General features: G+C 37.3%; 1 protein-coding gene across 8 annotated transcripts in view; it reads right to left on the reverse strand.

Annotated features, from left to right (window-relative positions):
• Positions 1 to 25256, reverse strand: part of LOC139990084 (1-phosphatidylinositol 4,5-bisphosphate phosphodiesterase epsilon-1) — a 121891-nt gene that overhangs the window by 18456 nt on the left and 78179 nt on the right. For all 8 annotated transcript variants that reach the window (XM_072008988.1, XM_072008986.1, XM_072008987.1 and 5 more), the window contains 4 exons: positions 20715 to 21012; positions 17456 to 17784; positions 16507 to 16652; positions 13970 to 14165 (listed from right to left, as the gene is read on the reverse strand). In XM_072008988.1, coding sequence (XP_071865089.1) covers positions 13970 to 14165; positions 16507 to 16529 — 219 coding nt within the window. In that variant the 5' untranslated portion in view covers positions 16530 to 16652; positions 17456 to 17784; positions 20715 to 21012. The remainder of the gene's footprint in view (positions 1 to 13969; positions 14166 to 16506; positions 16653 to 17455; positions 17785 to 20714; positions 21013 to 25256) is intronic.

Raw genomic sequence — 25256 nt, forward strand, 5'->3', positions numbered from 1 at the left:
GACATTTTTAATTCGGTGTGCAACTGCTTGAAGCTGTAAATTTACATAGAGTGATATCTTCGCGATAATTCAAGAGGGTTATTTTTGCATAGTTACACCTGTAGATATCGTGTGCCAAATGTCGATCAAAATTTCATCAATTTGACCCATTAAAGTCCACTGTTCTATTAGTAGGACAGCGCCTTCCTGTGGCCGTTTGCACTTTGAATATCGGCAAAGGTATTTGTTCGACGAATAGCGCGGTGAATTCTCTTCAGGAGCAATTTTAACAGAATTTCAACGAACCGTCGTGCAAACGCTATCGTTGTTTTTCTTAATGTATGGATTTAGGTAACGTAATCGAAGGATTGACATTTTTTTTATGTAAAAACGATACAACGGTCTAAAACACGTACGATTAGCGTTCTAGATAGAAACCGATAAAATACATATTTAGCGTCTGTTGTATTTCGAATCGGAAGCTCCCTAAATTTTGTTTCAACGTAACGTGTCTTCATTTCGTCCATTACAAAATCGATGAACCGTAGATACGGTTTTCATACAAATTCTTCGATATTAAATGTTTCGTTGTAATTTTACCTCGTGAATATTTATCTGCACCGAACGATAAACATTGCCAAACTTTGTGCAACTACAGCGTTTCAAATATACACAAGTAGAGTTAAAAAAGCCTATTGCAAAAAAGATTCTTTCGATAAGAATTTATTACTAATTTCAATAAATATCGCGACTACTTCCGGCTCTTTTGCGTAATAATTTATTAACCAATAATACGAGTAAGTATAAGACAATTTAATAATCGTAGATTAAAGATATCTCTTTTACAATTTCACGATTTTTACATTGGACAGAATAGTCAGATGTATTTTAAACATTTGGAATCTCGTACGACGATCAATTCGGCTGTACAAGAAGCCGTTGATCATATTTTAATCGTTAAAACGTTAAGGGTCTGTCATAAACTATCACCCTTAACAGTGACAAAGTGATTACGATAATTCGCTGGAATAATGTCAACTCGATCGAGCGTTAGACGAACTATCGACAACGATCGAAGAGAAACACCGGGTTTTGGCCAATCGCAGAAAGTTGGTCGTGACAATCACGACAATACCAGATGGCACATCTCTGTGCAAACACAAAAACATATCTACGAACTGAATTGTATCATTCTGAAGCGTTCTCCATGTTCGCCATATATATATATATATACGTAGTACGTAGATGCATCAGATATTTATTTATTTTACGCATTGTAAAACAGTTTAAATGGAAAGAAATTCCGAACTATCGAGAGTTTGAAAAATCAACGCGCGTTCATTTTTTGAACGGAAATCAAACGCTTTTTCAATTGCTGACAAAATGACCGATGACGGTTATTGGAAATAACAGAAAATCATATCAATAACCCGATAAATTATCTGTAGTATAATAAAATCTATTCCTTTGTAAAAAAAAAAAAAAAAAAAAAAAAACAATCCATTTCGTTCTCAAACCTTTGCACTCACCGAAGAAGAAGTACTCCGAATATATTTGATAGCATCTGTCGTATAAAAAAAAAAAAAAAACATTTACGAGAGAATGAAAATTGATTACAATACGTGAAAGGATGGTTGACTGTGAAGTGTGATCGATGCGTTTGTGTATTATGTACACTACGTAGCAAACAGAAATAAAAGGATATAAACGAAGAAAAAGGACATTTCACGAATTTCACGAGCCAATGAAGAAATAATCTCGTTGTGACAATTCAGAATAACGCGACAGAAAATGCCTACATTTATAACGCGTTACTTCTTTTATTTTATTTGTAGATTAATTAAATTTTGGTAATCGTATTACAAATTCTCCATGTATTTGAAACAGAAACGAATTCAAACGTAACAAAACAAAACAGAGCACTGTATTCAAAATCTAAATTTGCTATATTTCGCTTTCTCTTATAATCGTAAAGTAAGTGTAGTAGTGGCGGTAGAATTAAGGTCCTCGCGAAGCAGAAGAAGATATCGCGGAAACCTTAAAAGTAGCTTCAGCTAGATTGTATAGGAACGACGTCTGCAATTTCAAACTTATTTTGGAAAAGTAATGGAATCGCGTTCGACTCAAGAAGCAAGCGATTTTGCTCGAAAACGTATTCTACGAATTCCTTATCGCGTAAGAATCGAAAAATACCACGAGTAAATGTAATACGAGTTTCTGAAATTAGCTCAGGATACTATTCTATGCGATGAAATCCTTCTGGAAAGCTCGTAATATTTACAAGATGTTTATACGTCGAAGCGTAATACCGAATATCGATATGACTAAGTGTACCGTAAAAACGTCTCTGAAATTTGCATCTAAATAAAAAAAAATATTTTCATACAAGCATAAAGATGCAAAGAAAAAAAAAAAGCAAAGAAAAAGAAGGAAAGAAATTAAAGCAAAGTAAACAACGTAATCAAACGTTAGCGACAAAAAACCTTGACAAAGCTGGAATTTGTCTGCAGCATTATGGAACGTATACTTGGTGTTCTTGGAATATCTGCTAGACCCTTTAGATTTACAGCCTTTGCTCGGAATCGTTCCGAGTTGACAAACCTCTTTGTCGAAAGAATTAAGGCCGTTGAAACTGAAAATCCAGCATCTTGGGCTTGGTTTCTGTTACGATCAATTTTACGATGTTTACGTAACAATAAGAAAATACATATACGTATCTTGTTAAGATAAATGAAACTTTCCGTAACCCTGTGAAAAAGTTGTCACCTTCTAAATTAATTTTTATGCTAACAAACTTTATATTTCATCTAGAACGAGTCATCTTATTTATGTATTTTGTAATATATTAGAAACAGCAATCTATTATTATATCAATTCCCTTCTTATTAAATTATTCTCTCGTTACGAGAATTACAATACATCATAGATCTTTTGCACGTCATAGCGTTACTTTTTTCTTTTCTATTTTTATTCCTTTTTTAACGAATTTGAAATTAATTATTATATAGCTTATAATCTGTAAAAAATTCATAATATTTTTTATCAAAGAATTCCCCGATAATATCCAACGGCACGGCGTTGTATAAAATTGAAAGTTGACATCGATAAGAGATTCGTTACGCGTATAATAAATAATTCTGTAGTTCCATGTAGTGTTTTATCGTGTTTCGACCGTTTATAAGAACTTTCCCTTTGGTTGCACTTATTACGCCCGTCAGAATCAACGTTTCGCTCAATTTCTTTTTATTTCCACCTTTCGTCAGGCCAAAAGATTCTTATTGCTCAAACACAGTCAAATCAGGAAAAACCGTATTTTCTTGAGCCCGTAAACCTAAATCATTTTTAATAAATTGTACATAATGTAATTATACGAATAAAAGAAAAAAGCAGAATGTGTTATTATATTATACGTTATAATTAGTAAGAACTATAAGCATCGAAACGGGAATATCGTAATTCGCTACTCGCAATTGTACCAACGATTTTACTATTTATCAAAGTTGTTGAGAGTTTATCATTGTTTATCTATGTACGTAGAAAATTACGTAATTTTGATCAATATCGAATGATATTTTATTCGGTAATCGCCAATCGCGATACGATCGACGTTTCGACAAGTGTTTTACAACAAAATCGTAGATTGTGTCATCTTCTGTTATTTCGCAAGGTTTGATAACAGCGAGAAATGTTCGTTTTACGAGATCCAAAGGAAATCTCGCTGCATAACTTGGGAATATCGACTACAACAGACGCTTGTTAAACTCTAGTCACACTGGTTATTGTTGTTCCACCGGTTCCATCGTAATCTGGAACAAGACTTGTTCGCTCGGTGTTCTAAGACTAATTCGGTTGGTGATCGGAACTAAACTGACTATCTTTGGAAACAACGAAGTTTCGCAAGGGAAGGATCGATACGGATACTGGAAATTGTCGAATGTTCTAAGATAAAGCTCACAGTTTAAACATAATCGTTTAAGATTATATACGAAAAGTGTTTGTAATATTCTATTCGTAATATCGTTACGAATTTTCCGGACAACTATACATACAATAGTAGAGATCACAAAATACGAGTCTCGCGTGACTAACCGAATCAAGTTATCCATAATGATTAATTACACGATGACCACAACTCTATTTATCAATCTTAATTTACGGAGAATAGACGTAAAAATACTATACCATATAAATTAGACGTCCATTCTAGAATAATTTCGAGATACTGAGAAAACAATTAGAAAAAAAGAAAAAAAAAAAAAAAGAATAAATTTGCATTCAAATTGAGATATGTATAGTACAGTACTTGGTGTAGTTCCGAGTCTCTTCTCGTAAAAATCAAAAAAGTTCACTTTTGTATAGGTGGTTTATGACGACAAGGCTATTAATTTCCCAAGTACTTTTTAACCGAAGAAAAGTTCAGTAATGAAACTGTAGTAAAACATGCCTCTACAGACTTCCTTATATCTAAGAGTACAGAGTGTTTTTTTTTTTTTTAATAAAGCTATAATTTTATTTTACGTCGGTGAAAGCGTATCGAACGATATTTTCGCCAATAAAAATTATTTTAAATCAAAATTAAATTTTCACAATTATTACGAATCGATTAAAAAATCGTTTCAAGTAAAAGAATGTCTTACTTTTCCTTTTTCTCTCGTTTTAAAACCATTTTTAATATTTATATAATCAGAAATTTCAACGTTTACGAAGTTTTGCTCGTATTTCAGCTTACACGTTCAGATTAAAACGTTATATCATAAGAAGTTAGGTGACAGATTATAGCCGTTTCGGACATTGTAATGTCTCGCAAATTATTTTTATAACAGTAGTATGGAAACTCTATAATAATTTCGATAGATGTAATAATACGTAATAACGATAAGTGGTACGTAATAAATGTAATTACGCGACTATAGAGAGTGACACGTATATTGGTATTTTATAACACGGAGACACTTGTAATATACTCTCGTTAATTATTAGTTATTAAAAGCAATATATCATTTTGGGTTTGCACGATTATAGCGATCCAGTGGTTTCGACTTACGATTAGTACGGAAACGTAGCTACGAGAATACAACGATAGTATTTGTATTAAATTTGTATTACTTGTATGTTCGTATACTGTAAGAAACATATGCGAGTAAGTAATCCGTTTAACTTTCTCAGCCTTCTACGAGAAACAATCTCCGTCAATGCTAGTTCTCGCTATCGTCAGAGTCGATAATATTATTTCTCTTTAACATGATCTATTACGACACAATCTGTTCTCGAGTTTGATAGCTGACGATTAGTCGTAGCTCGAGGCGAACCTAAATGTCACGATCACGCACCTCGCCATCTCCTTCCGAAGGTCTTTTCTAAAACGTTTCAGTCATTTTTCTTACCTACACCGGGGAAAAAGAATCGCTCGCTCACGAAAGAGGTCTACGTAATAGCGAGTGTGCCGTGACCGAGCTTTATTTCGCTAGACCTAAGAAAAAGAACATTACGAACATGGCAGTGGTTCGAATTAGACGGTATGTCCAACTGTCAAAAGATACGCACATTACCACCGTACTCTCATAGAAAGAAGACTAAAAAGAAAACAGCCCATTGACCTCGCTAAAGAAATAAATTAGTCAAACTCGAACATGATATCCCGCTGGGGGTAGCCATCCACGTGTTATTTAGCAATTAAGCTAGAAAAATTGATCGAACGTTCGACTGGACCAATTGTAAAATACAAATTAAATAATAATAATAATAAAAAAAAAAAACTTTCCACCGTACACGGATCGAAAAAAGCCCTTGCCATTGTTCTAACGTAAAATGGGAAGGTTTTTATCGTTAGACGAAATTATCAGCGTTGCGTTTAACCACTTTACGGCTTCGTGCGCGGCGCCAGCGAAATCTTGCTAAATCACTTCCACGCAAAGAGTGCTACGAGCTTTCGGCATTCGTCGCCTGTACATTCACGTACCTTAGGTATATGCGGCCATTGAATCGTTTCATTCGTATTTACGTAGTATGCGAATCATAATATCGCACAACCGGCACAGAGTTTGCACAGAGTTTGAGAAATTCTTGCCTGTTGTTTATACGAGGCAGTCGGGTTTATCATCTTTTAAACAATACGTACTTAATTTCACGAACCATTACTCGACGCGTTCACGTACTTGGAAATAATGTCAACGTATCGGGATTTCCGATATCCTTTATGAACCATCGTAAATCAAACGAATCACGTTTTTCATATTTTTTCATTTCTGCGATGAAAGATCTGGCAATCTCGTCAGCTGTACTTTCTTAGCCTGTTACCGTTTCTTCGCCTTGTTATTTTTTTCCTTTTCTCGAATAACTGTATAATAAATTTTCCGAACATTTTATATATTTCTCTAACGAAAAATTCGACGAATTCGTAACTCTAAAATTTCGTATAATAAGTTTTTCGAAACAGAGTATATCCGTAGGTGAACTGGGTCGTTGTTGACGATTCGAGCGAAACTGGGAATTTTCACAGACTTTTCTCCGAACTTTTATTTTTATTGAAAAAAGTTTCGAACATTTGATTTAACGGACGGCCGTACGATGTAGCAGAGGCCTTGACGGGTATTCTAAAACTTGTTCACATTTTTTGGAACTCTAAGATCGTAAAAATCCGAGGGTTCGGCATAAATGAGTTTGCTCGAGAACTGAATTAATATTTTAATATCGATTTATAATTCTTCGTTCTCGAGTATTTAACGTAATATAGTCGTACACGAAAAGTAGATATCGTGGTAATTTGTAAAACTCGCGTCGATAACTATTTTCGTATAAATTAAAAAACTATGACACATCTAAAACATCTATTCAGATCTATATCACATCGCAATCGTTAAAAATAACGAAACATTTACTTTTCGCGCAAATTCTCATAATCTACCACGTACGAGGAAAATACCAACTAAGTGCACGTTATGTACGGTATTAGCACATTACGCGCATTAAGCTACATTTTAGTATTTTTTCTAAGACATTCCAGATATTTATTAGAGTTTCACGCTCTTCGTAATGGTTTCACTAATTTTACGGGATTATAACTAATTTTAATCGCTCTAGCGGCTTTTTTGCTTTTAGTAGCTATTTATTATCGTCATTAGCTTGTAACTTGTTAATAAGCGTTATATAAAAAAGGTGATATTCGAGTCCAGTTAACAACTCGTGCAAATACGAATAACACAACTCAGGATAAAAATTTCAAATTAATCGAAATAAAACGTGTAATGGATGCTAGCTAAATATAGTCAAATATAGTTACGTTCGTATCGCTGTATTCGTTACTTATCCTCTCAGTGAAAAATTCAATACGCTAAAATGCGAGATCAGCTGTTCGCCAATATGTTTATCACTCGGTTAAGCAATAACTTGGTAAAGTTCAACTTTGCGTATACGCTATGTTGCACATTTTTATCGTACAATAACGTGTCACTGGTGAAATTACCGGTTGCGAGTACGTAGTTATCGTTCGTAAGGCAGTTGTTATTTTTACATTTTCGTGCTTCCTCGTATCATTATACAAAGTGAAGTGATTTCGTATGCAAAAATAAATGGAAAATGTCAGGCAAAAGTTTTTAATACGAAGCTTTGTCTCCGAGGAAATTGAATTCGAAAATCCTGCGAGAGCACGTGCATTTCACTGGCAGGTAAAATCCGAAAATTTCCATTTTGACGAAGCTTTGTACGTAGACAGAAAATGGAATGATGAAATCAATCCATCGTATTATTCTTCCTATACATATGTATATTATTATAAAACTTTGTTGATGAAAAATACCTCTGTACAAAATAGATGTACGTCGTTGACTCAATCGCGTAAACAATCTTTATGTATTTATATCGTATATTACAAAATGCAAATCAAAATAAGAACCGCGCAAACTTTTTCCGCATAACAAAGACTTTCCGTTTTCCCCTTAAATGTTTGCACATAAAATAACAAAAGTATCCATATTGTATTTGTTTATTTTAAAATTACAGTATTACGACAAAGCACGAGAAATTAAATACCTTTGACATTTAAATTCTTAATGTATCTCGGACAAATGGTAATCAATAAAATTACACGTAGAAAATTAACAAACGCGAAAACCTCGCATACTCTACTATACCCTGTTTCATCGAATTCTCTAATCGAATAACGTTCCTTCTAAAAATAAATTTCGACTGGTAAGTAGAGTTCTTAACGTACCAAAGTTTTGCAGTATCGTCTGGCATATCGTTATAATCGTTTGCTCGCAAATTATCGCTCGTATTACTTCCCCTATCGATATTATAATTAACGATAGTAGACCTCTGTTTCGCTTATAACGTTGCCTAACAATAAATTATCAATTTATGACACGTTCGAATATTTTTTCTCGTGGCTTTGATCATTACTTTATCATCTAACTCTTTCTCTCTCTCTCTTTCTTTTATCATGTACTAAAGTACAGTTTATATTCTTTATGCAAGATAAATTAGCTGCATAAATCTATTCTAAATAATCGTACGCATAAATCTATAAATATAGATAGCTCGTATTTAAACGTACAATCGTGATTTCCCAAAACGCTTTATTTATGAAAATAAATTATAGTATAGATATACATATACGAAATTACGCAATCAGATGACGCGATAATAATTAATAACGGTATAATAATTTCACGTTACATTTTGTTATAAATAAACAATTATCGTTGAGCTATTAGCGCGTTCGACAAAGATCGCGTAGACATTAGTAAAATACGTAAAACTAGTACGATACAAGTCACGCTTAATTACGCGAATATTGTTTGTTAAAATATTCAAAGGAGCCGTGAGACTAAACCACGTTCTGGATCTTTTAAACCGAAGATCATTAGCGACAAGAGCAAGTAGTTTCCGCCGGCCTACAACCATCGTTGCTGCTGGAGGCCGATAGAAACCCCTAACCTTATCGCTATACGTTTCCTCTTCGCTCTTCTTTTTTCTTTTCCTCCTTTATTTCATCCTCGTAACGGATAGAATCACAATAGAAATTCAGCTTCGTATTTGCGTAAAATCCGATAATTAAGGCACGAATCGAAAACGCAAGGGGCATTGCGCATAAACGTACGAATATTAAATATTTTAATAAGTGATCGATACTCGTCGAGTTCTCCTTTTTATCCGTGATAACGCTGACCCATGAAAATTATCGTACAAGAGTACGGAGGAAAAACAACGAAAAGATATGTTTCTAAGATTTATAATTGGATATGATTAAATTTGATCTTAAGAATACCTGGAATCCAAGCATCGAACTGTATCGTATAATTAAAAATAGCATCGATAGATAATAATACCGAAATTTCCCGATCTTTTCGTTTACTCTGTTATTCCGATCATCGCGCAGCAACCTCCGAGCTTTCCAAATACTTTCGCCAAACGAATGAAACCGTACAGTATAAAGACCGTTATGTCGCCTCCTTTCAATCAACTCACGAAAAGGACCATGAGCCACAATAGAGTCAAAGTAATATCCCTGGTATTGCTCGGTCGTTCGTAAGACTTCCCCTGAACGGTTCTTTGACACAGAAGATACCCAAGATTGGCTTACACTTACACACAGTTAAAATTCGGTAGTTTTAGTTCGTCTTTTAACGATTCCGACGAAACCGAGACTCGTACGGTTGATTAAAAAATCGCGTAATTACGCATACGTCGTACATAAATATACCGACCACGGAGGCAATTAAACATTTTCTATAGATTACGTTCGATCGCTCGTGTAAAGTAAATCTTATTTATTTATCATCGTTATTGTTATTTACTTAATGTATTATTTAACTGGATATCGTTCGTTAAATCGTTGAGACAGAAATATACAACGACAGACTTTTAAAGACGTAATTAACGAAGAGACGGAAAGAGGAGAATTTGCTAATCGTATTGCTCGATCTAAATTTAAACTGGAATCTTCTGTTTCTAGGACAACTGATATATATCACTGTAACTGTCTAGTTGATTCGTGGATTTTCATTCCTAAATTTCATTTGTGGAACTCGTATCTTTAGAAAAACCAACATTCTACGTTGAACGTTCTACGTTCTTCGTTCTATTCGCTTTAACTTTTGTTCCGTAATAAATTGTTTGCGCGTAAGCTTAACGCTCGGAACCCGACACAATTAAAATACGTACAGTGAACTTTTCTCTTTCTTTGCTAACGAACGAGAAAGCGTAAAGTATGATTACAACGTATGTAATTCACGACACAATTATTTACAAATATAAGAACTAATTAGAAAAAATTATCTATACGCGTGGCACTTTGAGCGTCACGGTTGATAAGTAGAACGAACAGACGCTCGTTACTCGGAAACGAAATTAATAGGTTAAAATACGAAGCGCGTAATTGGTTATAAACTAATACGGTCTCGTCGACAACGCAGCCGTAACGTATAGCAACAGCTAATAAATAAATAGTAATAATTAACGAATATGTCACTCGTAACGTATTTTTTAAGAGTATTTTTAGCGCGCGTTCCAAGAATTATTCAGATATTTTTAAATCGTCCGATCGTTTATCATACATCGTTCGCTGAATTTCTTGTCGCTTAATCGAATTATCACCACCTATGAGCCAATTTGCTGGTAGATTTGCAGTTACGGATGAATACTTTGCTGCAGGGCAATTATATGCTAGAATTGTTCGTACATCGAAGACTTTATGGTTGAGGCGCGCTAGATTTCGTTGTAGCGATTCCGAATAACCCGACTGCACGAGAACGAAATACGTTTAACGACGCATTTTTATTTTTATTCTTTGCCGTTACTCCTGCCAATTCCTTCCAAACCCATGATATTTCATTCGGCCAATATATATCATTGTTATTAACTATTTTATATTTCAGAGTAACCGTCATATTTTATTTATAAACGATCGGAGAGCTCTAACGCGAAAAACCAATTCACAGGCTTCAAATTGAAGCGAAATGCAGAAAAGCGGGGAAAACGATAATAACTTTTTTTTTTTTATGGATTATCAATTTCGTTTTAAACGAGAAGAACGTATCGGTAGATAATAATATGTTTTATCGCTTTTGATGTATTTCGAAACTCAAACCGTTCGATATATTCACGATTATGCGTAATATCGTGATCAACGTTAACTCGCGATTAGTTTTAGCGTGTTATAAATTATCAAATTGAAAGAATAGTAAACGTGACAAAGCATCCTATTCCAATTGTCTATGATTTAATTTTTCTGTATTCTACGCAAAGAAATAGAGAAACGGAAAGAGACAGATTGTCAGCTAACCAGATAGACGGATAGATTAGACTAGCTGCAAAATACGAATAGAAAATTATTATTCGCGGTAAGATCGATAAATCAACTTTTTTATTTTAAATCGAAATAAAATTTTTAATTGAAACCAAACAAGTTAAATGGCACGTTAAAATAAATCGCGTATGAACGCGATATTACGATATTTCAGCCGGCACTTTCGCTTTCTTTTCTGATAATCATCGTTGAATCGTGGAGCGAGAATCCAAGAAATATCAGAAAGAGACGGTGGAGAATGGATTATGCACGCGCTCTTCGGTTTCGATGCTAGTAGCTCGTATCGGCGTTTCTTGCTTTAAAGTGGTCAAACGAAAGGAAAGGGTTGGTAATTCGAGTAGCTCCGTGGTATCTCCGGGCAACCTTTGGCCTCGTTCGTCGCTGCTCGTATTCCATGGTTCGACGCTTTCGGCGGAGGTCGGGGGATGTACGGATTTTATCGAGGAACTTGCTTGGCCAGATGCCAAATCGTACGTGTAAGTTCGCCGTGAAATCATCCGATCTCACAGTTCGTCTCTTTTCTTTTCACGTACTTCCGCTGTTCGACGCGTTCGAATAAGTATGGTAGGAAAACGGTGACTGATCCGGCAGCGCATCGTCGCGCGTCGTTATTCATCCTATCGATGTTCGTTATCTACTTCGATGCGACAAAATCGTTAAGAAAGCATCGGCGAACAGAAACGCGACACAAATCGTTTCGAACAGAGCGTTTTACGATGTATTGGAATTATATGGCCGAAAGATATATCCGAAGATAAATGCTTCGGAAGACTATACAATTTGACTGAATACAGATATCGCGCGATATCGAGCTTAGAATTGATTTAGGCTGAAACACAGTTTGATCTAGAACCGAATCGGAACTGAGTTTGAATTGGAACAGAATCGAGCTAGAACCAATAGCGAACTGGTATTGGATCGGCGTTGAATTGATATTGCACCGATACTCATCTGTTTGGGCAAATGTATTAGGATTTAAAGGCCTTTTTTCGCTGCAGACGAAAAGGATAAGTCAGAAAGATACTGGAAGATCGGATTTTCTCATCGAGCGAGTCAAGTTTCGATCGGGGCACACGTACGAATTCGTTTAAAAATCATTTTCGAACATTCGAAATTCGAATAGTCAAATATTCCTTGGTCCAGAGATTATTTTTACTCGTACGTACTTTCTTTTTGCGTAATTTGGCTAAAGATATTTGATTTATTCGAGACAGCGGTCTTCTTTGACGAATAAGCTTTTGCTTATATAAATCTAGAAATTGTTTCGTATATCGTCTAAACCGATACAGGATTTATCGTTCGAAGAATCGATAATCGTCCTTCTCGTTAATGGATAATTCGAAGAGAAATTTTGTCAATATTTACCGTATCGTTCGTTATAGTAAAATTTATATTTCCTTACGAAATAACAATATCGTTTCTTTATTTACTCGCGTTAAAAATGTTACAACATTTTACTTTTTATATTATATACGAAGCAGAATCCCACGTACGTGTATTACATATGTGCCTCACGCAATAGATTTTATAAAGTGCAAAATCCGACAATTACCGAGCGAACGCGCTTTCCGTGTTTTTAAATGTAGGTCAGATATCGAATATTGGAAAAATGCATTCGAATGAAAAATTTGCTCACTCTGTTGTCTATTTCGGTATTTATATTTTGTGGGCGATACCTATTTCCGATGTTAAAGATATCGAAGGAAAGACACTCACCGGTGACCTCGATCGCTTAATTGGCATTAAGGTAATCGATGGAAAAACGAAACGTTCGAAATTTTCGAACCACGATATTCCTTCTACTTTTCGTTATTTCGTTCTAGTTTTATTTCTCTATCGTTTCAGCCGTGTTTTACACGCGACAGATTTTAGCGAATTTTCTATTTTGCTCTTTCATTTTCCGTGTTTGCGCGGAACACTCAAGTGGTCTGTTAATATCGAATCGTGCCGAGATCCTAGTTTACATCCATACGAGTGAAAAACTTTGTTCATAGATTTTTCGGACGGGTAACTTATTAATAGAAAGCAAACGAACCACGTAGAGCACATATGCAATTATCTCCTTCTAATCGAAGCACAAAGCTCGATTATGTAACCACAAATCTTTATTGCTGCGTAAGTTCTCGAAATAGAACGGAAATAGAGGAATTATACCGCGGAGACAGAAATATCTGTTACAAAGCACTAGATTGGAAAATTTGTAATCCGACCAAGCAAGTAACAAATAAATTAGAAATTTTATTTCGATAATTGTTTGAACAAAAGTTTACCTCGATAATGCCAAGTCCCGATGTACACTGATCTATATTGCAATTTTTACTGGAAATGTACGTAATACATTTCGATATTGGGACAAACTTCGATACTTTGGAATCTCTCGAACCTCTCGATCAACGCGTTCCGGTTACACCTTCTTTCTCGTTGTACAACGACGCGCAAAGAGAACGAGCGAGCTTACTTTTGCTTGTAAAGCTTAATTCGTAAAGGTAGCAGCGTATGACGCGATATAATAGGAGCCGAACGAGGCTCTGTCTTGGCTTCGAAACTCGATTTTATCGTTAGAATTACCGTAACGTTTTATGCAAAAGTTTCAAGGTCCCCCTCGTCTCGTCCTTTTCATGGTGGCAGCAGCAATTTGCTCGGCGGCTTGTGGTAATTACAGAGGAATAAAATTTAATGGGTTACCTTGGACTCGAATGCGATGACTTCCCGCAATTCCCGCAAAAAAGCTCCAAAGAACGGCACCACTGGACATTCTGGCATTGCCAAGGAGCGAGCAAGCGCGAACTCATACTCGGGAGACAAAAGGGCGGAGGATAGATTTTCCAAAACTGGTACTGGGTCGTTCACACTTTGCCAAAAGGGCTTTAGCTTGTGGCACCTGTAAGAAAGCGTTTCGTATTCCATTATAAAACTGAAATTATAAAACAGACAAAATGTATACCCTGTATAACAGTCGATCGTTAATATCGCCTTTCAAGAGTTTCATCGTGTATCGTGCGAGTTTCGCGACGTAGTAGGTGGCGATAGCGCGGACGCTTTATCTACTAAAATTTCAACTATTCGGTTAATCGCATAGTTTGCCAAAGTAAAACTCAAGTGCGAGCATATAACGCGAGCTAAATTATAAGTATACGACCGCATCGAGGACAATGGTCGTGTGTAGGACGATGGTCGAGCAGCAGCTTTTATCTTCTTTTCGTTCGCGGTTGCGAAGGTTCCTGGTTTTACGATGTCGCCAATAAAAGCTAGTTTATTTTTTCATTCGTTCTTTCAAAGCGACCACGAGAGTACGATTCGATGGCGCGGCTTGTCCCTTTGGTTATAAATTTGTACGAAAGCTCGAGATTATTGATAACGGGGCAAAGTTGTAGCTGAATTTACCTGCATCTGGGCAATGATTTAATTCTTCGCGCTGTGTACGGTCGTCGCTGATGTAACGATACTTTTCCATTTTTTCCTCGTCTCGTTAACTCGTAAGTCACCTTTGTCCCGACGTTTCGTTCGACCGATAAAGCGAACTAGTAGCGAGTAATTTAATTAAAAAGTTACATGCACACGCGTTTCATATTTTACATTTTTCAACATGGATATAACTTTAAGATAGCGTCTATGAGATTTCAACAGTGTTTGTTTTTGACAGTTCTGTAAATATTCGCCGTGAGGTATCATATATGTACAAGTACCCTTGTACATCAAACTCAAGCACTACTATTGCTACTACTACTAGTAGCTTTTAAACGAAGCGCCGTATTTCACAACATGTACTATCCTTTTTTTTATTTTTTTAACGTCTCGTGCACTTTACCATAGCGTCTATTGTCTACGTAACGAAATGACTATCGTCGTACCGGTTATGAATCGATTCTTATTTCCAAGATAACCGAAAGCCTTCGGTCGTATACGATAATTATAAACGTATTCGCTAGGAATAATGGTAAAAAATTGATTTGTATAAATGATAAAGCCTTCTCTGTTTTTCTTTAAAAAATGAATGTGCCTCGTATGAAATATACAAATTTTTTTAACGCAAATATAGTTTCTTTTCATAATTGCTTTCATAAACAATACGCATTTTCTTTACGTTTCTCTATCGAAACCACAAATTTTTCCGTTACTTTTGCGAAATGTAGATGATAAATAGGTTTTTTAACGTTTCCCTAACTTCGATTTATACGCGATGATGAAATTCACGGATCAAGCATCATACCAATATCTACATATTTAGAAATGCGAAATTAGATGGAGATTCGTCGACTAAGAAGCAAGAGTAACAAATTAGACAAGAGTCCGTTTGATTTTAGATAGACACGGAAAAAGAGACAAAATAGTAGAAGCGCGTAAAGACGATGGAAAAAAGTATCGAGAAAGGAAAATCGGAAGAAAGTCCATTTACAGTATTCCGACATTGCGTAAGACGGAAGGAAAGATCTTTGAGGGTGGAAAGACGAAACAGCGGACCACTAACGACGAATCAAAGTTTACGATAAGAAGGATGAACCAGGGAGTATGCGATGCCCTCGTAAATTTTACAAAAAGGACGCGTTATGTCGTGGCGAGTGAAACGCTGGCCGAAAAGATATTCCAAGGTCGACGAAACTTTGCCAGAATTTTTGATATAATCGCGGGTCGAGTCTCATTTTCGCGAATCGAGCAAAGGTTAAGGAGAATATTAAAAAGTTTCTAAATCGATATCGTTGAACCAGAGGAGACTGACAAGTTTTGTCAATCTTGAACCAAAGCAGCTTTCTGCTGGGATAGCGATTAACGCTTAAAACGTAAGTTTAAATAGCGTTTTACTCGAGTTGCTAAGACCAAGGATTATAGGGTGCCTTCGGGACGCCTATTATTTCAATAGACCGGGGTTAATCGATACGAAGGCTTATCGAGGCTAGACGCGTCTTGCTCGCTGCTAGAGTGTTACGAAGTTTCCAGAAATGACTTCGAATTAGGTGAAATCAAATTCGAAGTTAAGCCAATTAGTTTATATCAAATCGAAACACGAAGCTGGAAAGAAAAATAAAGGACTTAAATTCTCGCGTTAATGTTTCAACGATAACCCGATTTTACTCCGATACGTGAGAAATTTAAGCTTTGGCGAATGTCGTGATCGTCGATGTTTCGCGTTGTACACTTTAATTAATTACATCCATCTACTATGCACTTACGTTTAGCAACCGAAGTAAGAGAAACAGAGAACAAGAGATGTACGGATAACTTACTTGAGACCGGCGACAATTTCCATGGCTGAGTTAAAGTTTCCGGTATTCCAACAGGTCTGAGCTACTCGTAGGAGACAGGACAATACCGCCTGCCTTTCTTCTAACGTTGCGCCACTTGCGATCGCCTGAGTAACCCATGAGCTTACCTAAAGTTCCAAAATATCGATAATTATGCGAGTTGCCGAATGTACTTGATACGATTATTAACTTTGTTCGTTACGAACACGTTTCTTTACACGCTGACTCGAAAATCACACGACATCTAGTCTTAATGGAAATTCTACGTTCTATGACGTTTTCAAGAATCTCCTTAATATATTTGATGAACAGATAGCAGTAGTATATATATATATATATATTATATACAATATCTATGTCGAATATACGTATGTATAACAACGATCTGCCTATTTTCTCATCACGATACATAGATAAATGAAATTAAATAAATAATTGGCAAGCACTTTACGGCTACCGACTTCGATTAACGCGCCGTTGTACGCAAACACTCGGTGGCTATCGAGTAGAGTCGTCGTTCGTGCCGAAAGAAGATGAATCACCGAGAATCGCAAATAATTAAATTTCTTTCGCTCGAACGTAATGGAACGAAAGTCCACGCGTTCATGTAACCGAAAGCGTAATACGTAATGAGAGAAGGTGAACGCGACGATAGGGAATGCGAAGGAGGAGAAAAGCTTCGAACGGGAAATCTATGCCGCGTAACAACGTGTAATAATTCTATTCCAACGAACGTGCTCGATACGATCGTGTTTCAACGAAACGACGTCTTAATCCTATGCCGATAATTCTATTTCCTTCGATTCTCTGTTCTCTCCTGCATTTTATTCGTTCCCCTCTTCTTTAAACGATCCTACAGAAATTTTTTTCTTCGCGTAGACGTTTCGTTTAGTTTAGTTTAGTTTAGTTTAAGGATATTTCGAAAAATTACCTCATTAAAACGTTTGATGAGCGTTCGAACGGAAGAAAAGAGGTTGGAAACAGGCCAGTTAGACTCTTCCTCGGTCTGGGTCGAGCTGTTCGTGGTGCTGGGATTGCAATAGCTGCGACTCGGCGACGGGGGTGGCCTGGCAGGTGATTTCGCGTTCTGATCTTGTGCCACGTGCCTGAGGTACTCTTCCGGTGGTATCTGGTAGAACAGCTGGTATTCGGTCTCCGTCAACCTGAGCGCCACCTCCTCGGGGAAGTGCAGCAGCTTGTGCAGATCCTCCAGCTCCTCAGAGCTCCGAGGCGGCTGCGGCTGCGGCCGCTTCTCCAGCTCTAATCAAACATCGTATAGTACGTTCTCTTTAATATTCCTCCGTATAAAATGTTACACGAGCAGATTCGCTTCAAGTTTTTCAAGAAATCGATCTCTTCGATTATCCCTTCTTTAAAACTCACGAGGGACTGACGACATAGGAACAACAACCTTGGAAATTGCTGTTTTCATCGAGCAAAATTCTTTTCTCCCCGTCGTTTTGCTTTCCGATAGCGTAGTAATTAGGGTAATTAAATTTGGTTCGTACGAATGTCGAGTCGCATCGTTACGAGGGGGAACAAGGATTAAAAAGCGAAAACAGTTTGGTTACAGGATCATCGTCGTCGTTATAATTTCCTAACTTTTTAATTTCATCGAAAAGAAACCTTTTCTTTTCGTCGAATTTCTCACGGATTATATCGTTTGCACGATCCTTTTAGCTTTTGCAAAATAATCGATAAATTCGAGCTTTGCTCGTACTATAAAACTATACAGCGTCTCGGTGGTAAACGAGTCCAGCACGAGGTATACTCCCCCTCTTTGCGACCGAAGGGCGAAAAAGAAATTGCCAGTATGCAAGAAGTTGCCAATTTCTCGAGCAACCGATCGTAAACGTATAAACTTGGCGATCGATTTTCATTATTATCTTACTACGTTTTACGTTGATCGCGATATCTATGAAAATATTGCAAAAACAACGAGTATAAATTGTTCGTTCGAAGGTTTCTATCGGAGGAAGAGTGGAAAGTATACGTCGTACAATATTATAAGGCGTTATTTCAAGCATGCCGACAATTTAAAATCTGTCCTAGTTCTGTCAAAAATAATTAAGATTGGCGCGACTCGTTGAGCCGGGCGTGTACCAGCATAATACGTGTACACGGGGGCTCAGAAAATGCGCAAGTGGCATCCATTTGCGGTGACAAGAACGAGCACTTGGATAATTCGACGCATCCGGAGTACGTATTACGAGTCGTCTTGTTATTAAAGTGATTCGTGACGTTATCTATTTATAACGGATTTAAGCGTATTGCAACGGACAACTTAACGTAAAATACGAATAAAGTATAAATTACTCTTTGTTATCGAGCAAATTAAGTTATGGGAGCGAATAATTCCAGTTTCTACTTGCAATTTTAAACTAAAAGATCGTAGCATATTATCTAATTATTTCGTTGCATATCGCAGATACGTAGATACGTATGTGATAATATTCGTACGAAATAGAACCGTATCATATTTGAACGCGCATATTTAGCTCAAACATTTCAGAAATGGCCATTAATTACATTACGCTAACGAATATATGAATATCTGCACCGAAGATCTGTTCCGCTATAGCACAGTTGTTCAAAGCTACGCGTTTGTAGCATTTGGCTATCTAAATATCTGGCTATCTAAATATTTCGTGAAATTTCGTTTAGATAAAAGAACACGACGAAGCGTTTTCGAAAAATTAATCTAACACTTGGAGAATTTAAACTATAGCGTAGTGTTTCTTATAAAGTAATTAATTCTAGCGAGAGCACACAACGTTTAACTTTCACAGATCTATAGTACGTTAAGTTCCGGACCTTGAAACTCGATGATATCGTAGTCTTGTCTTAATACCTGTCTTAATCTAGCTTTAGTACGAAGAATTTACACGAAAATCGTACGCTACGAGCTAAAGTCGTTGATCAGATGTACGTACGATGTACGCGTAAACGATTAGGGATGCATTTTCTTTCAAAACACATCCCTTCTGTTCTAATTAACAGTTTATGGTATACTACACGTACGTGTACAGCTGTATATTACAGGTATAGCAAGACACGTTTTCCATTCTTTTTTCCGCGATTCAGCGAATTTCAATAACGCACCATCTATGAATCATGGAACGTCATTTACAAAACACATTAGCATAAATGGGATGCGAAATTATGCGATGCGATAGTTACGACGCAAAGGCTACCAAACGTATAATTCCATGACTCTGATAATCAGTACGCCATAATCGGTCGCATTTCTGTCTATGATGCGAAAGAATTTCGTTCAAATCAATTTCCTTCGTATCCCACTCGAATATTTTCTGCTGTAATCAAAGTATCACCTCATAAAACAATGAAATCGACCGAAAAGGTGCAAGCAAATATGATTAACGATTTACATCGTGGCACAACATCGGAATGGAATTGCGCACGATGAAAATTTGTGTCCCGATGGAGCATTCAAACGTTTCCGAGCGAAACATACAAAAAGACGAAAAAAGAGTAAAAAAAAAAAAAAAAAAGAGAGAAAGGAGAAACAAACGTTTTCAAGCAAAATCCGTTTGGTTGCGGGCGGCATGAAAATTTCATTTGTTTTCGCATCCCTGCGGACCAAAGCATATTGAACGAACAAAATCATAGCGAGTGACGGTGCAAACTTGACCACGATTAAATTATTATGCTCGAAGGAGACGTCCCTTCGTACAGCAAAATTTATATCTTGCCTGCCGAAGAAGGAAACGCTATATCCTGTACACGTCGCATTGTCTCACCACGAAACAGAGATTCGGATAAAAGGAGAGAAACGACGCGAGAAGGAAATATTATAAAGGAACGGACGAAGGAAGCTACGTTGGAAAATTGTCTAAGAAATATGCGTGCGAAAGTGTGTAAAGAGTCAGAATTATACGTTAGTTTGGCAGAGGAGCATTTCAAACATTCGAGGCGCGATGTGAGACGAGGTATCAGATTTTCGATATACTGTTAGCTCTCGGCTTAATTATCGGCTAAAATGCACCTGTATCGTTAGAACCGTAAATATAAAAGAGCAACGCAGAATATATCAGCGTGTTGTTACGATTTTTTCAAAACTTGACTCGCATCTACTTTTTTGCAACACTTGTCGACGATCAAGACGTTGCGTAGACAGAAGATGTACCTTGAAGAATCGTTTCAAAATGTGATTATATCTTCGGACCAACCTTATCAGGTGATGATTCGGCCACGTGGGGTGGAGGAAGCGGAAGTGGCTGTACTATTCGTCGTTGACGGTGATGAAAACGGCTCTTCCACCCACGGCCACGGGTGGAATCGCCACTGTTCACCGTTGAAATCAGCCCGACGACCACGATGGGTAATCCCCACGTAGTTTTGCAGCCTGCATCAAGACGGCTCCATTGACCTCTACTTAACAGGATCACTAGGATCAGCTTTCGTCTTTCTCCTATTCTTTTCCGTGTCTTTCCTGTATTTTAACAACCACCGCGTCCCTTAGTTGGCCTAGAAATCAGAAAGAGAAAATCTCTGGGTAATTTAAACGCACTGTTAAATCGCTAAAAGAAAGAGGATACCAGCGAGTAAAGACGAGAGAAAGAAAGCAGAGGGCGAAGCTAGAGAAACGTACGTTCAGAATAAATTTATTCCTAGAAGATACGAGTTAATGTAATTTTCTAAATATATCCGAACGTAAGACGACGAAATGTGCTTGCTGCGTCGAACGTTTGAAATTTTTGTATCAAATAATAGGCTATATAGCTAAAACTGGCCAAAATTTTGTACAGGCGATACGAAGGTACGATTGGAAAACGACGATATTCTTATCGCGAATCGGAACAGAAGCAAATCGTTTCGCATAACTGACAAAGTTGTGAAGATACGTAAACTATCGGGCTAATTTTTTCCATCGAATTATTTAAGCAATTTATCGTTTCTAAATTCCAATTAATATAATATAGAATAATCGTGGTGGATATTAGTTAATTAATACACGGATATACCGAGTTGATGTTTCTAATGTATTTAAATCGACATTTCGCACGGTATAACGAGACAAAGCGTTATTGTCTGCGCGTTACGTAGCGCATACGATATCGTAGCTGCATTACTCCAATAAATCCAATACGTATCAATATCAATTAAATTATCTTCGCCACTCGTTCGTTTTCTTCGATTCAACGGATATTCGATCGATATTCCAATGTTTCGTCGTTTCTTCATCGACGAGAGGATTCGTTTCTGGTCAAAATTGTGCGCGTGTGATCGTCGCACAAAGGATTCGCTGGTATATTCGGGCAAAGCCAAAAGTAACTTGCGCAAAGCGCAGCCACTCGTTGCGGAGATAGCTACGAATTGTCGTCGACGGAATACAGCGGCGAATCCAACGACTCTCAGAGGAACAATGTTAATTTCTGTTTCGTCCTTCTTTCTGGATTAAACGTCAACTGTTACGGCACGAGTATCTTTTTCAGACGCGCGCGCATTCTTTCTTCCCATTTTTCTTTCTATTTCTCCACTTAACGCGGGACTTTGAAAAACGTTCACCAACTATGGCCGACAATTTCGTTTATTCGTAAAATGTTGTGTATCTACCTTGCTACTTTTTAAATAACCTTACACGATATAAAGACAAAACGGTACGAGTCTAATAAAAAAATGGTAAGTTTCGCTTAAACTCGCAAATCGTTCAAAGTTTTAAGGTAATCTTTTTAAAAGTGGTCGTTCGCGGTAGTTTTCTCGACCACGAAATTCGTCGTCTTTGTAATAGTCGTAGAAACGAAACGGCAGTGGAAGAAATCGCGATTACGCGTTTCCATCGAAATTCTCCTTGTTTGCTCGCACTTTGCTAAGCGGTCGACTGGAAACGCCAAAGACGACCTTGAACGCTACGTAACGACCGTCCAGTTTAACGCGGATCCGCGGTAATTTCGCAGAAGCAAAAAGCAACAGAAGAGAGGAAAAGAAGATTAGGAATGCGATTTCGCGTGTGCCCATGTCGGTGGTCAGAGACGCGATTTTTATACGGTCGGAAAGTTACGACTTTCTTAAAGACAACCGTAAGTACCATCTGTTCTTTTTGAAAAAATTAAATTTCGCGATTTTATTTACCTTTTATGCTCTTTAAACTTGAAAACCGTGGAATTACATATCCCTTCAGCCGAGAATTGTATCTTCGAATGTAGCGAACATCCTCGTCGTTAAAACTGATCGTTCAATTATTTAACGCTTTGCTTTAGAAAACGTTAATACTTTGTAGATTTTTCATAGACTTTTTCACAGTTGCAAGTATCATCGTACTAGTTTCACGTAGCTCTTTGCCGTCAAATTTTCGCAGTTTCATGCTTCGATAGATGCAACTGATCTTTGTCGAATTAACAAAGCTATGCTATGCGCGATCAAAGCAATCGTATTCCGTTTAAAAAGTTCCAGCAAGTGGAATAAATATTTGCGATTCAAAATCACCGTATGCGTAGCAAAGTAGTCGGCAATTTCGTACGATCGCTACGTCGAAATGGAAGGTGGAAGAATTTACCAAAGAAAATGCGCGACTGCTTTTAATTCGTGATTCTTTACGAACCGACTCTTTCCGAGTTTTACGAAGTTTCTGGTTTCCTTTCTTCCGCGCGTACTACATCTACTCGAGCTTTGATCGTTCGAGCATTCGTCTTTCGATCGATCTGCGTATAGGCGCGCGTCCACAACCTTAGAACGCAGTTCGATAAATCAACCGTGTACTCGAAAATCAAAGATGCGTTTATCTTTCACCCGTTTGATTTTACCTTTTTCCTTTACTTCCGGGAAAGACTTTCCTTTTCTTAAACAATAGCGCTCCAGTCGATCATATTTCCACACGACGAAATTAAATGTCGCGTCGCTTAAACATTTCTAAATATGTAGTTCACTCTGGTTATCGACGTTGCTCTGCATCGTGTTATACCGAACCTGTGTCACGTTTAGCCTGTCTGGTTCCCACTTGCTTTGAAATCGAGGATTTTGTTATAGTCACCGTTCTATGTTAAAAATATCTTTAGTTATCCGAATTTGGAAACTTTCTACTTGTTAGGAATACCGGATGGTAATAGATGGTATAGCGTATTCTCGCGAGAGCTATATTTATACGAAGTAATAGCAGCTAGGTTTACCTTCGTAACGGTGCTGTTGTACGAGGAGGAACAATAGTTCACGAGCGAAGATTTCGTATACGTATAAGCAGCGCGTTGCTCAATTTGTTTCTGATATGATCTCGAAACGCGTACATACACATAAGCGCTTCCTGCAATTGCCTTCTGATTGCTATTAAACGCATTAATTTGCAAGAGCGGATAATTAATGAGAAACCACTTCGAGGGAAATTACTTCTCGTAATTTAATTTATGCTACTTATATCTATTTAGATAAAGGGAAAGGGAAAGGTAATCGAGTATAAATAGCTTCACGTGATTTCTAAAGCAGCGACTAAATATCTAAACGAGTAGGAGAGAGAAATTAACCAAGTTTAAATACGTTCGTGCGACTTCTAAAGCAACGAGGATTCGTATAATCGAATATCGAAATTGTTAAAAACTCGAGAAACATTGATTACACGAAAATTACATAAAATTGTTTCCTCTATAGTATTCGTTTCGCAGAAATTGTTCTAGCCGAGAATGCTCGTTTGTATAGTTTACTCGTAATAAGATTTACCGATGTGGAGAATGATGTCTTACCTCCGTGTCGGTGCTATCTGCTGCATCGGTAAGGATTTTTAGGAAGCTCTCGATGACTTTAAACAACGTGGGAACAACAAAGTCAGGTTAAAGCTCGTATGGACGTCGAACGTTATAGTTAGACTTTAAAGAATTTCGTTACGGAGGTCTGGTGGCGAGTGAAGTAGGACAACGAACAACCAGTTTAGATACCTTGATATCATGGTTCGCACGATAAACGCGAAGGCCGGCAAAATGAAAATACCCAAGGATTCGTTTATGATATAAATTAAGATCGATCTTAACGAACGTAGGATACAACTGTGCAGCGTATCGCGTGCACGCGAGTCGACACGCGCGAACGAACAGAAAGAAATTTCCGGCTATTCCGTTCGAGCTCATTTTCCACGATAGAAGTTTATCTCGTTTGCACCTCGCACGCTGTACGATATCGTAGCGCGTTTTCTGTTTTTACGCCGCAGATTTTACGAAAACAGCCAACGTACTTAAGTTCGCGAGGAAACTCCACCAGGGGGTAGAGAACGTTCTGTAACTTTTCAGGTTTATTAGTCTCGAGGGTGGTGCTCGTGTTCTTATTGAAACAAAGTTCCAACGCCGCTGACTAATTGGGGGATACTTTTCTTTCTTCTGTAACTGCACAGATTTTGAAGATTTTTATCTCGCGATCGCGCGATAAATATCGTACGTCTCGCTGTTGCTTTGGCGTTGAAATCACTTTTGCTTCGAAACGTTACCAGGACGTCGCGTGTGCGACACGGACATGTACGGACAACGCAAGACGCGAAACGTATAACAACGTGTTTTAGTAAACGTACGTTTGCAGCAAGTAACTTGTAATTTTTATACCTTTCCAGATCAGTCTCAAATTTGACTAACAATGTAATCACACTACGCGGTCGTATCTCGTCGTAGCAGTGAAATTTCAACAAATTTCGCGCCACCTACGTACACGATAGATTTCCGCAAATTTTGCCAATCATCGTAGATACGTGTCAACGTTATTTTTTAATTTTTACTTATAAAATATACGTATTACGATTT

The sequence above is a fragment of the Bombus fervidus genome, chromosome 8, assembly GCF_041682495.2.
Source record: "Bombus fervidus isolate BK054 chromosome 8, iyBomFerv1, whole genome shotgun sequence".
Classification (NCBI taxonomy): Eukaryota; Metazoa; Arthropoda; class Insecta; order Hymenoptera; family Apidae; genus Bombus; species Bombus fervidus.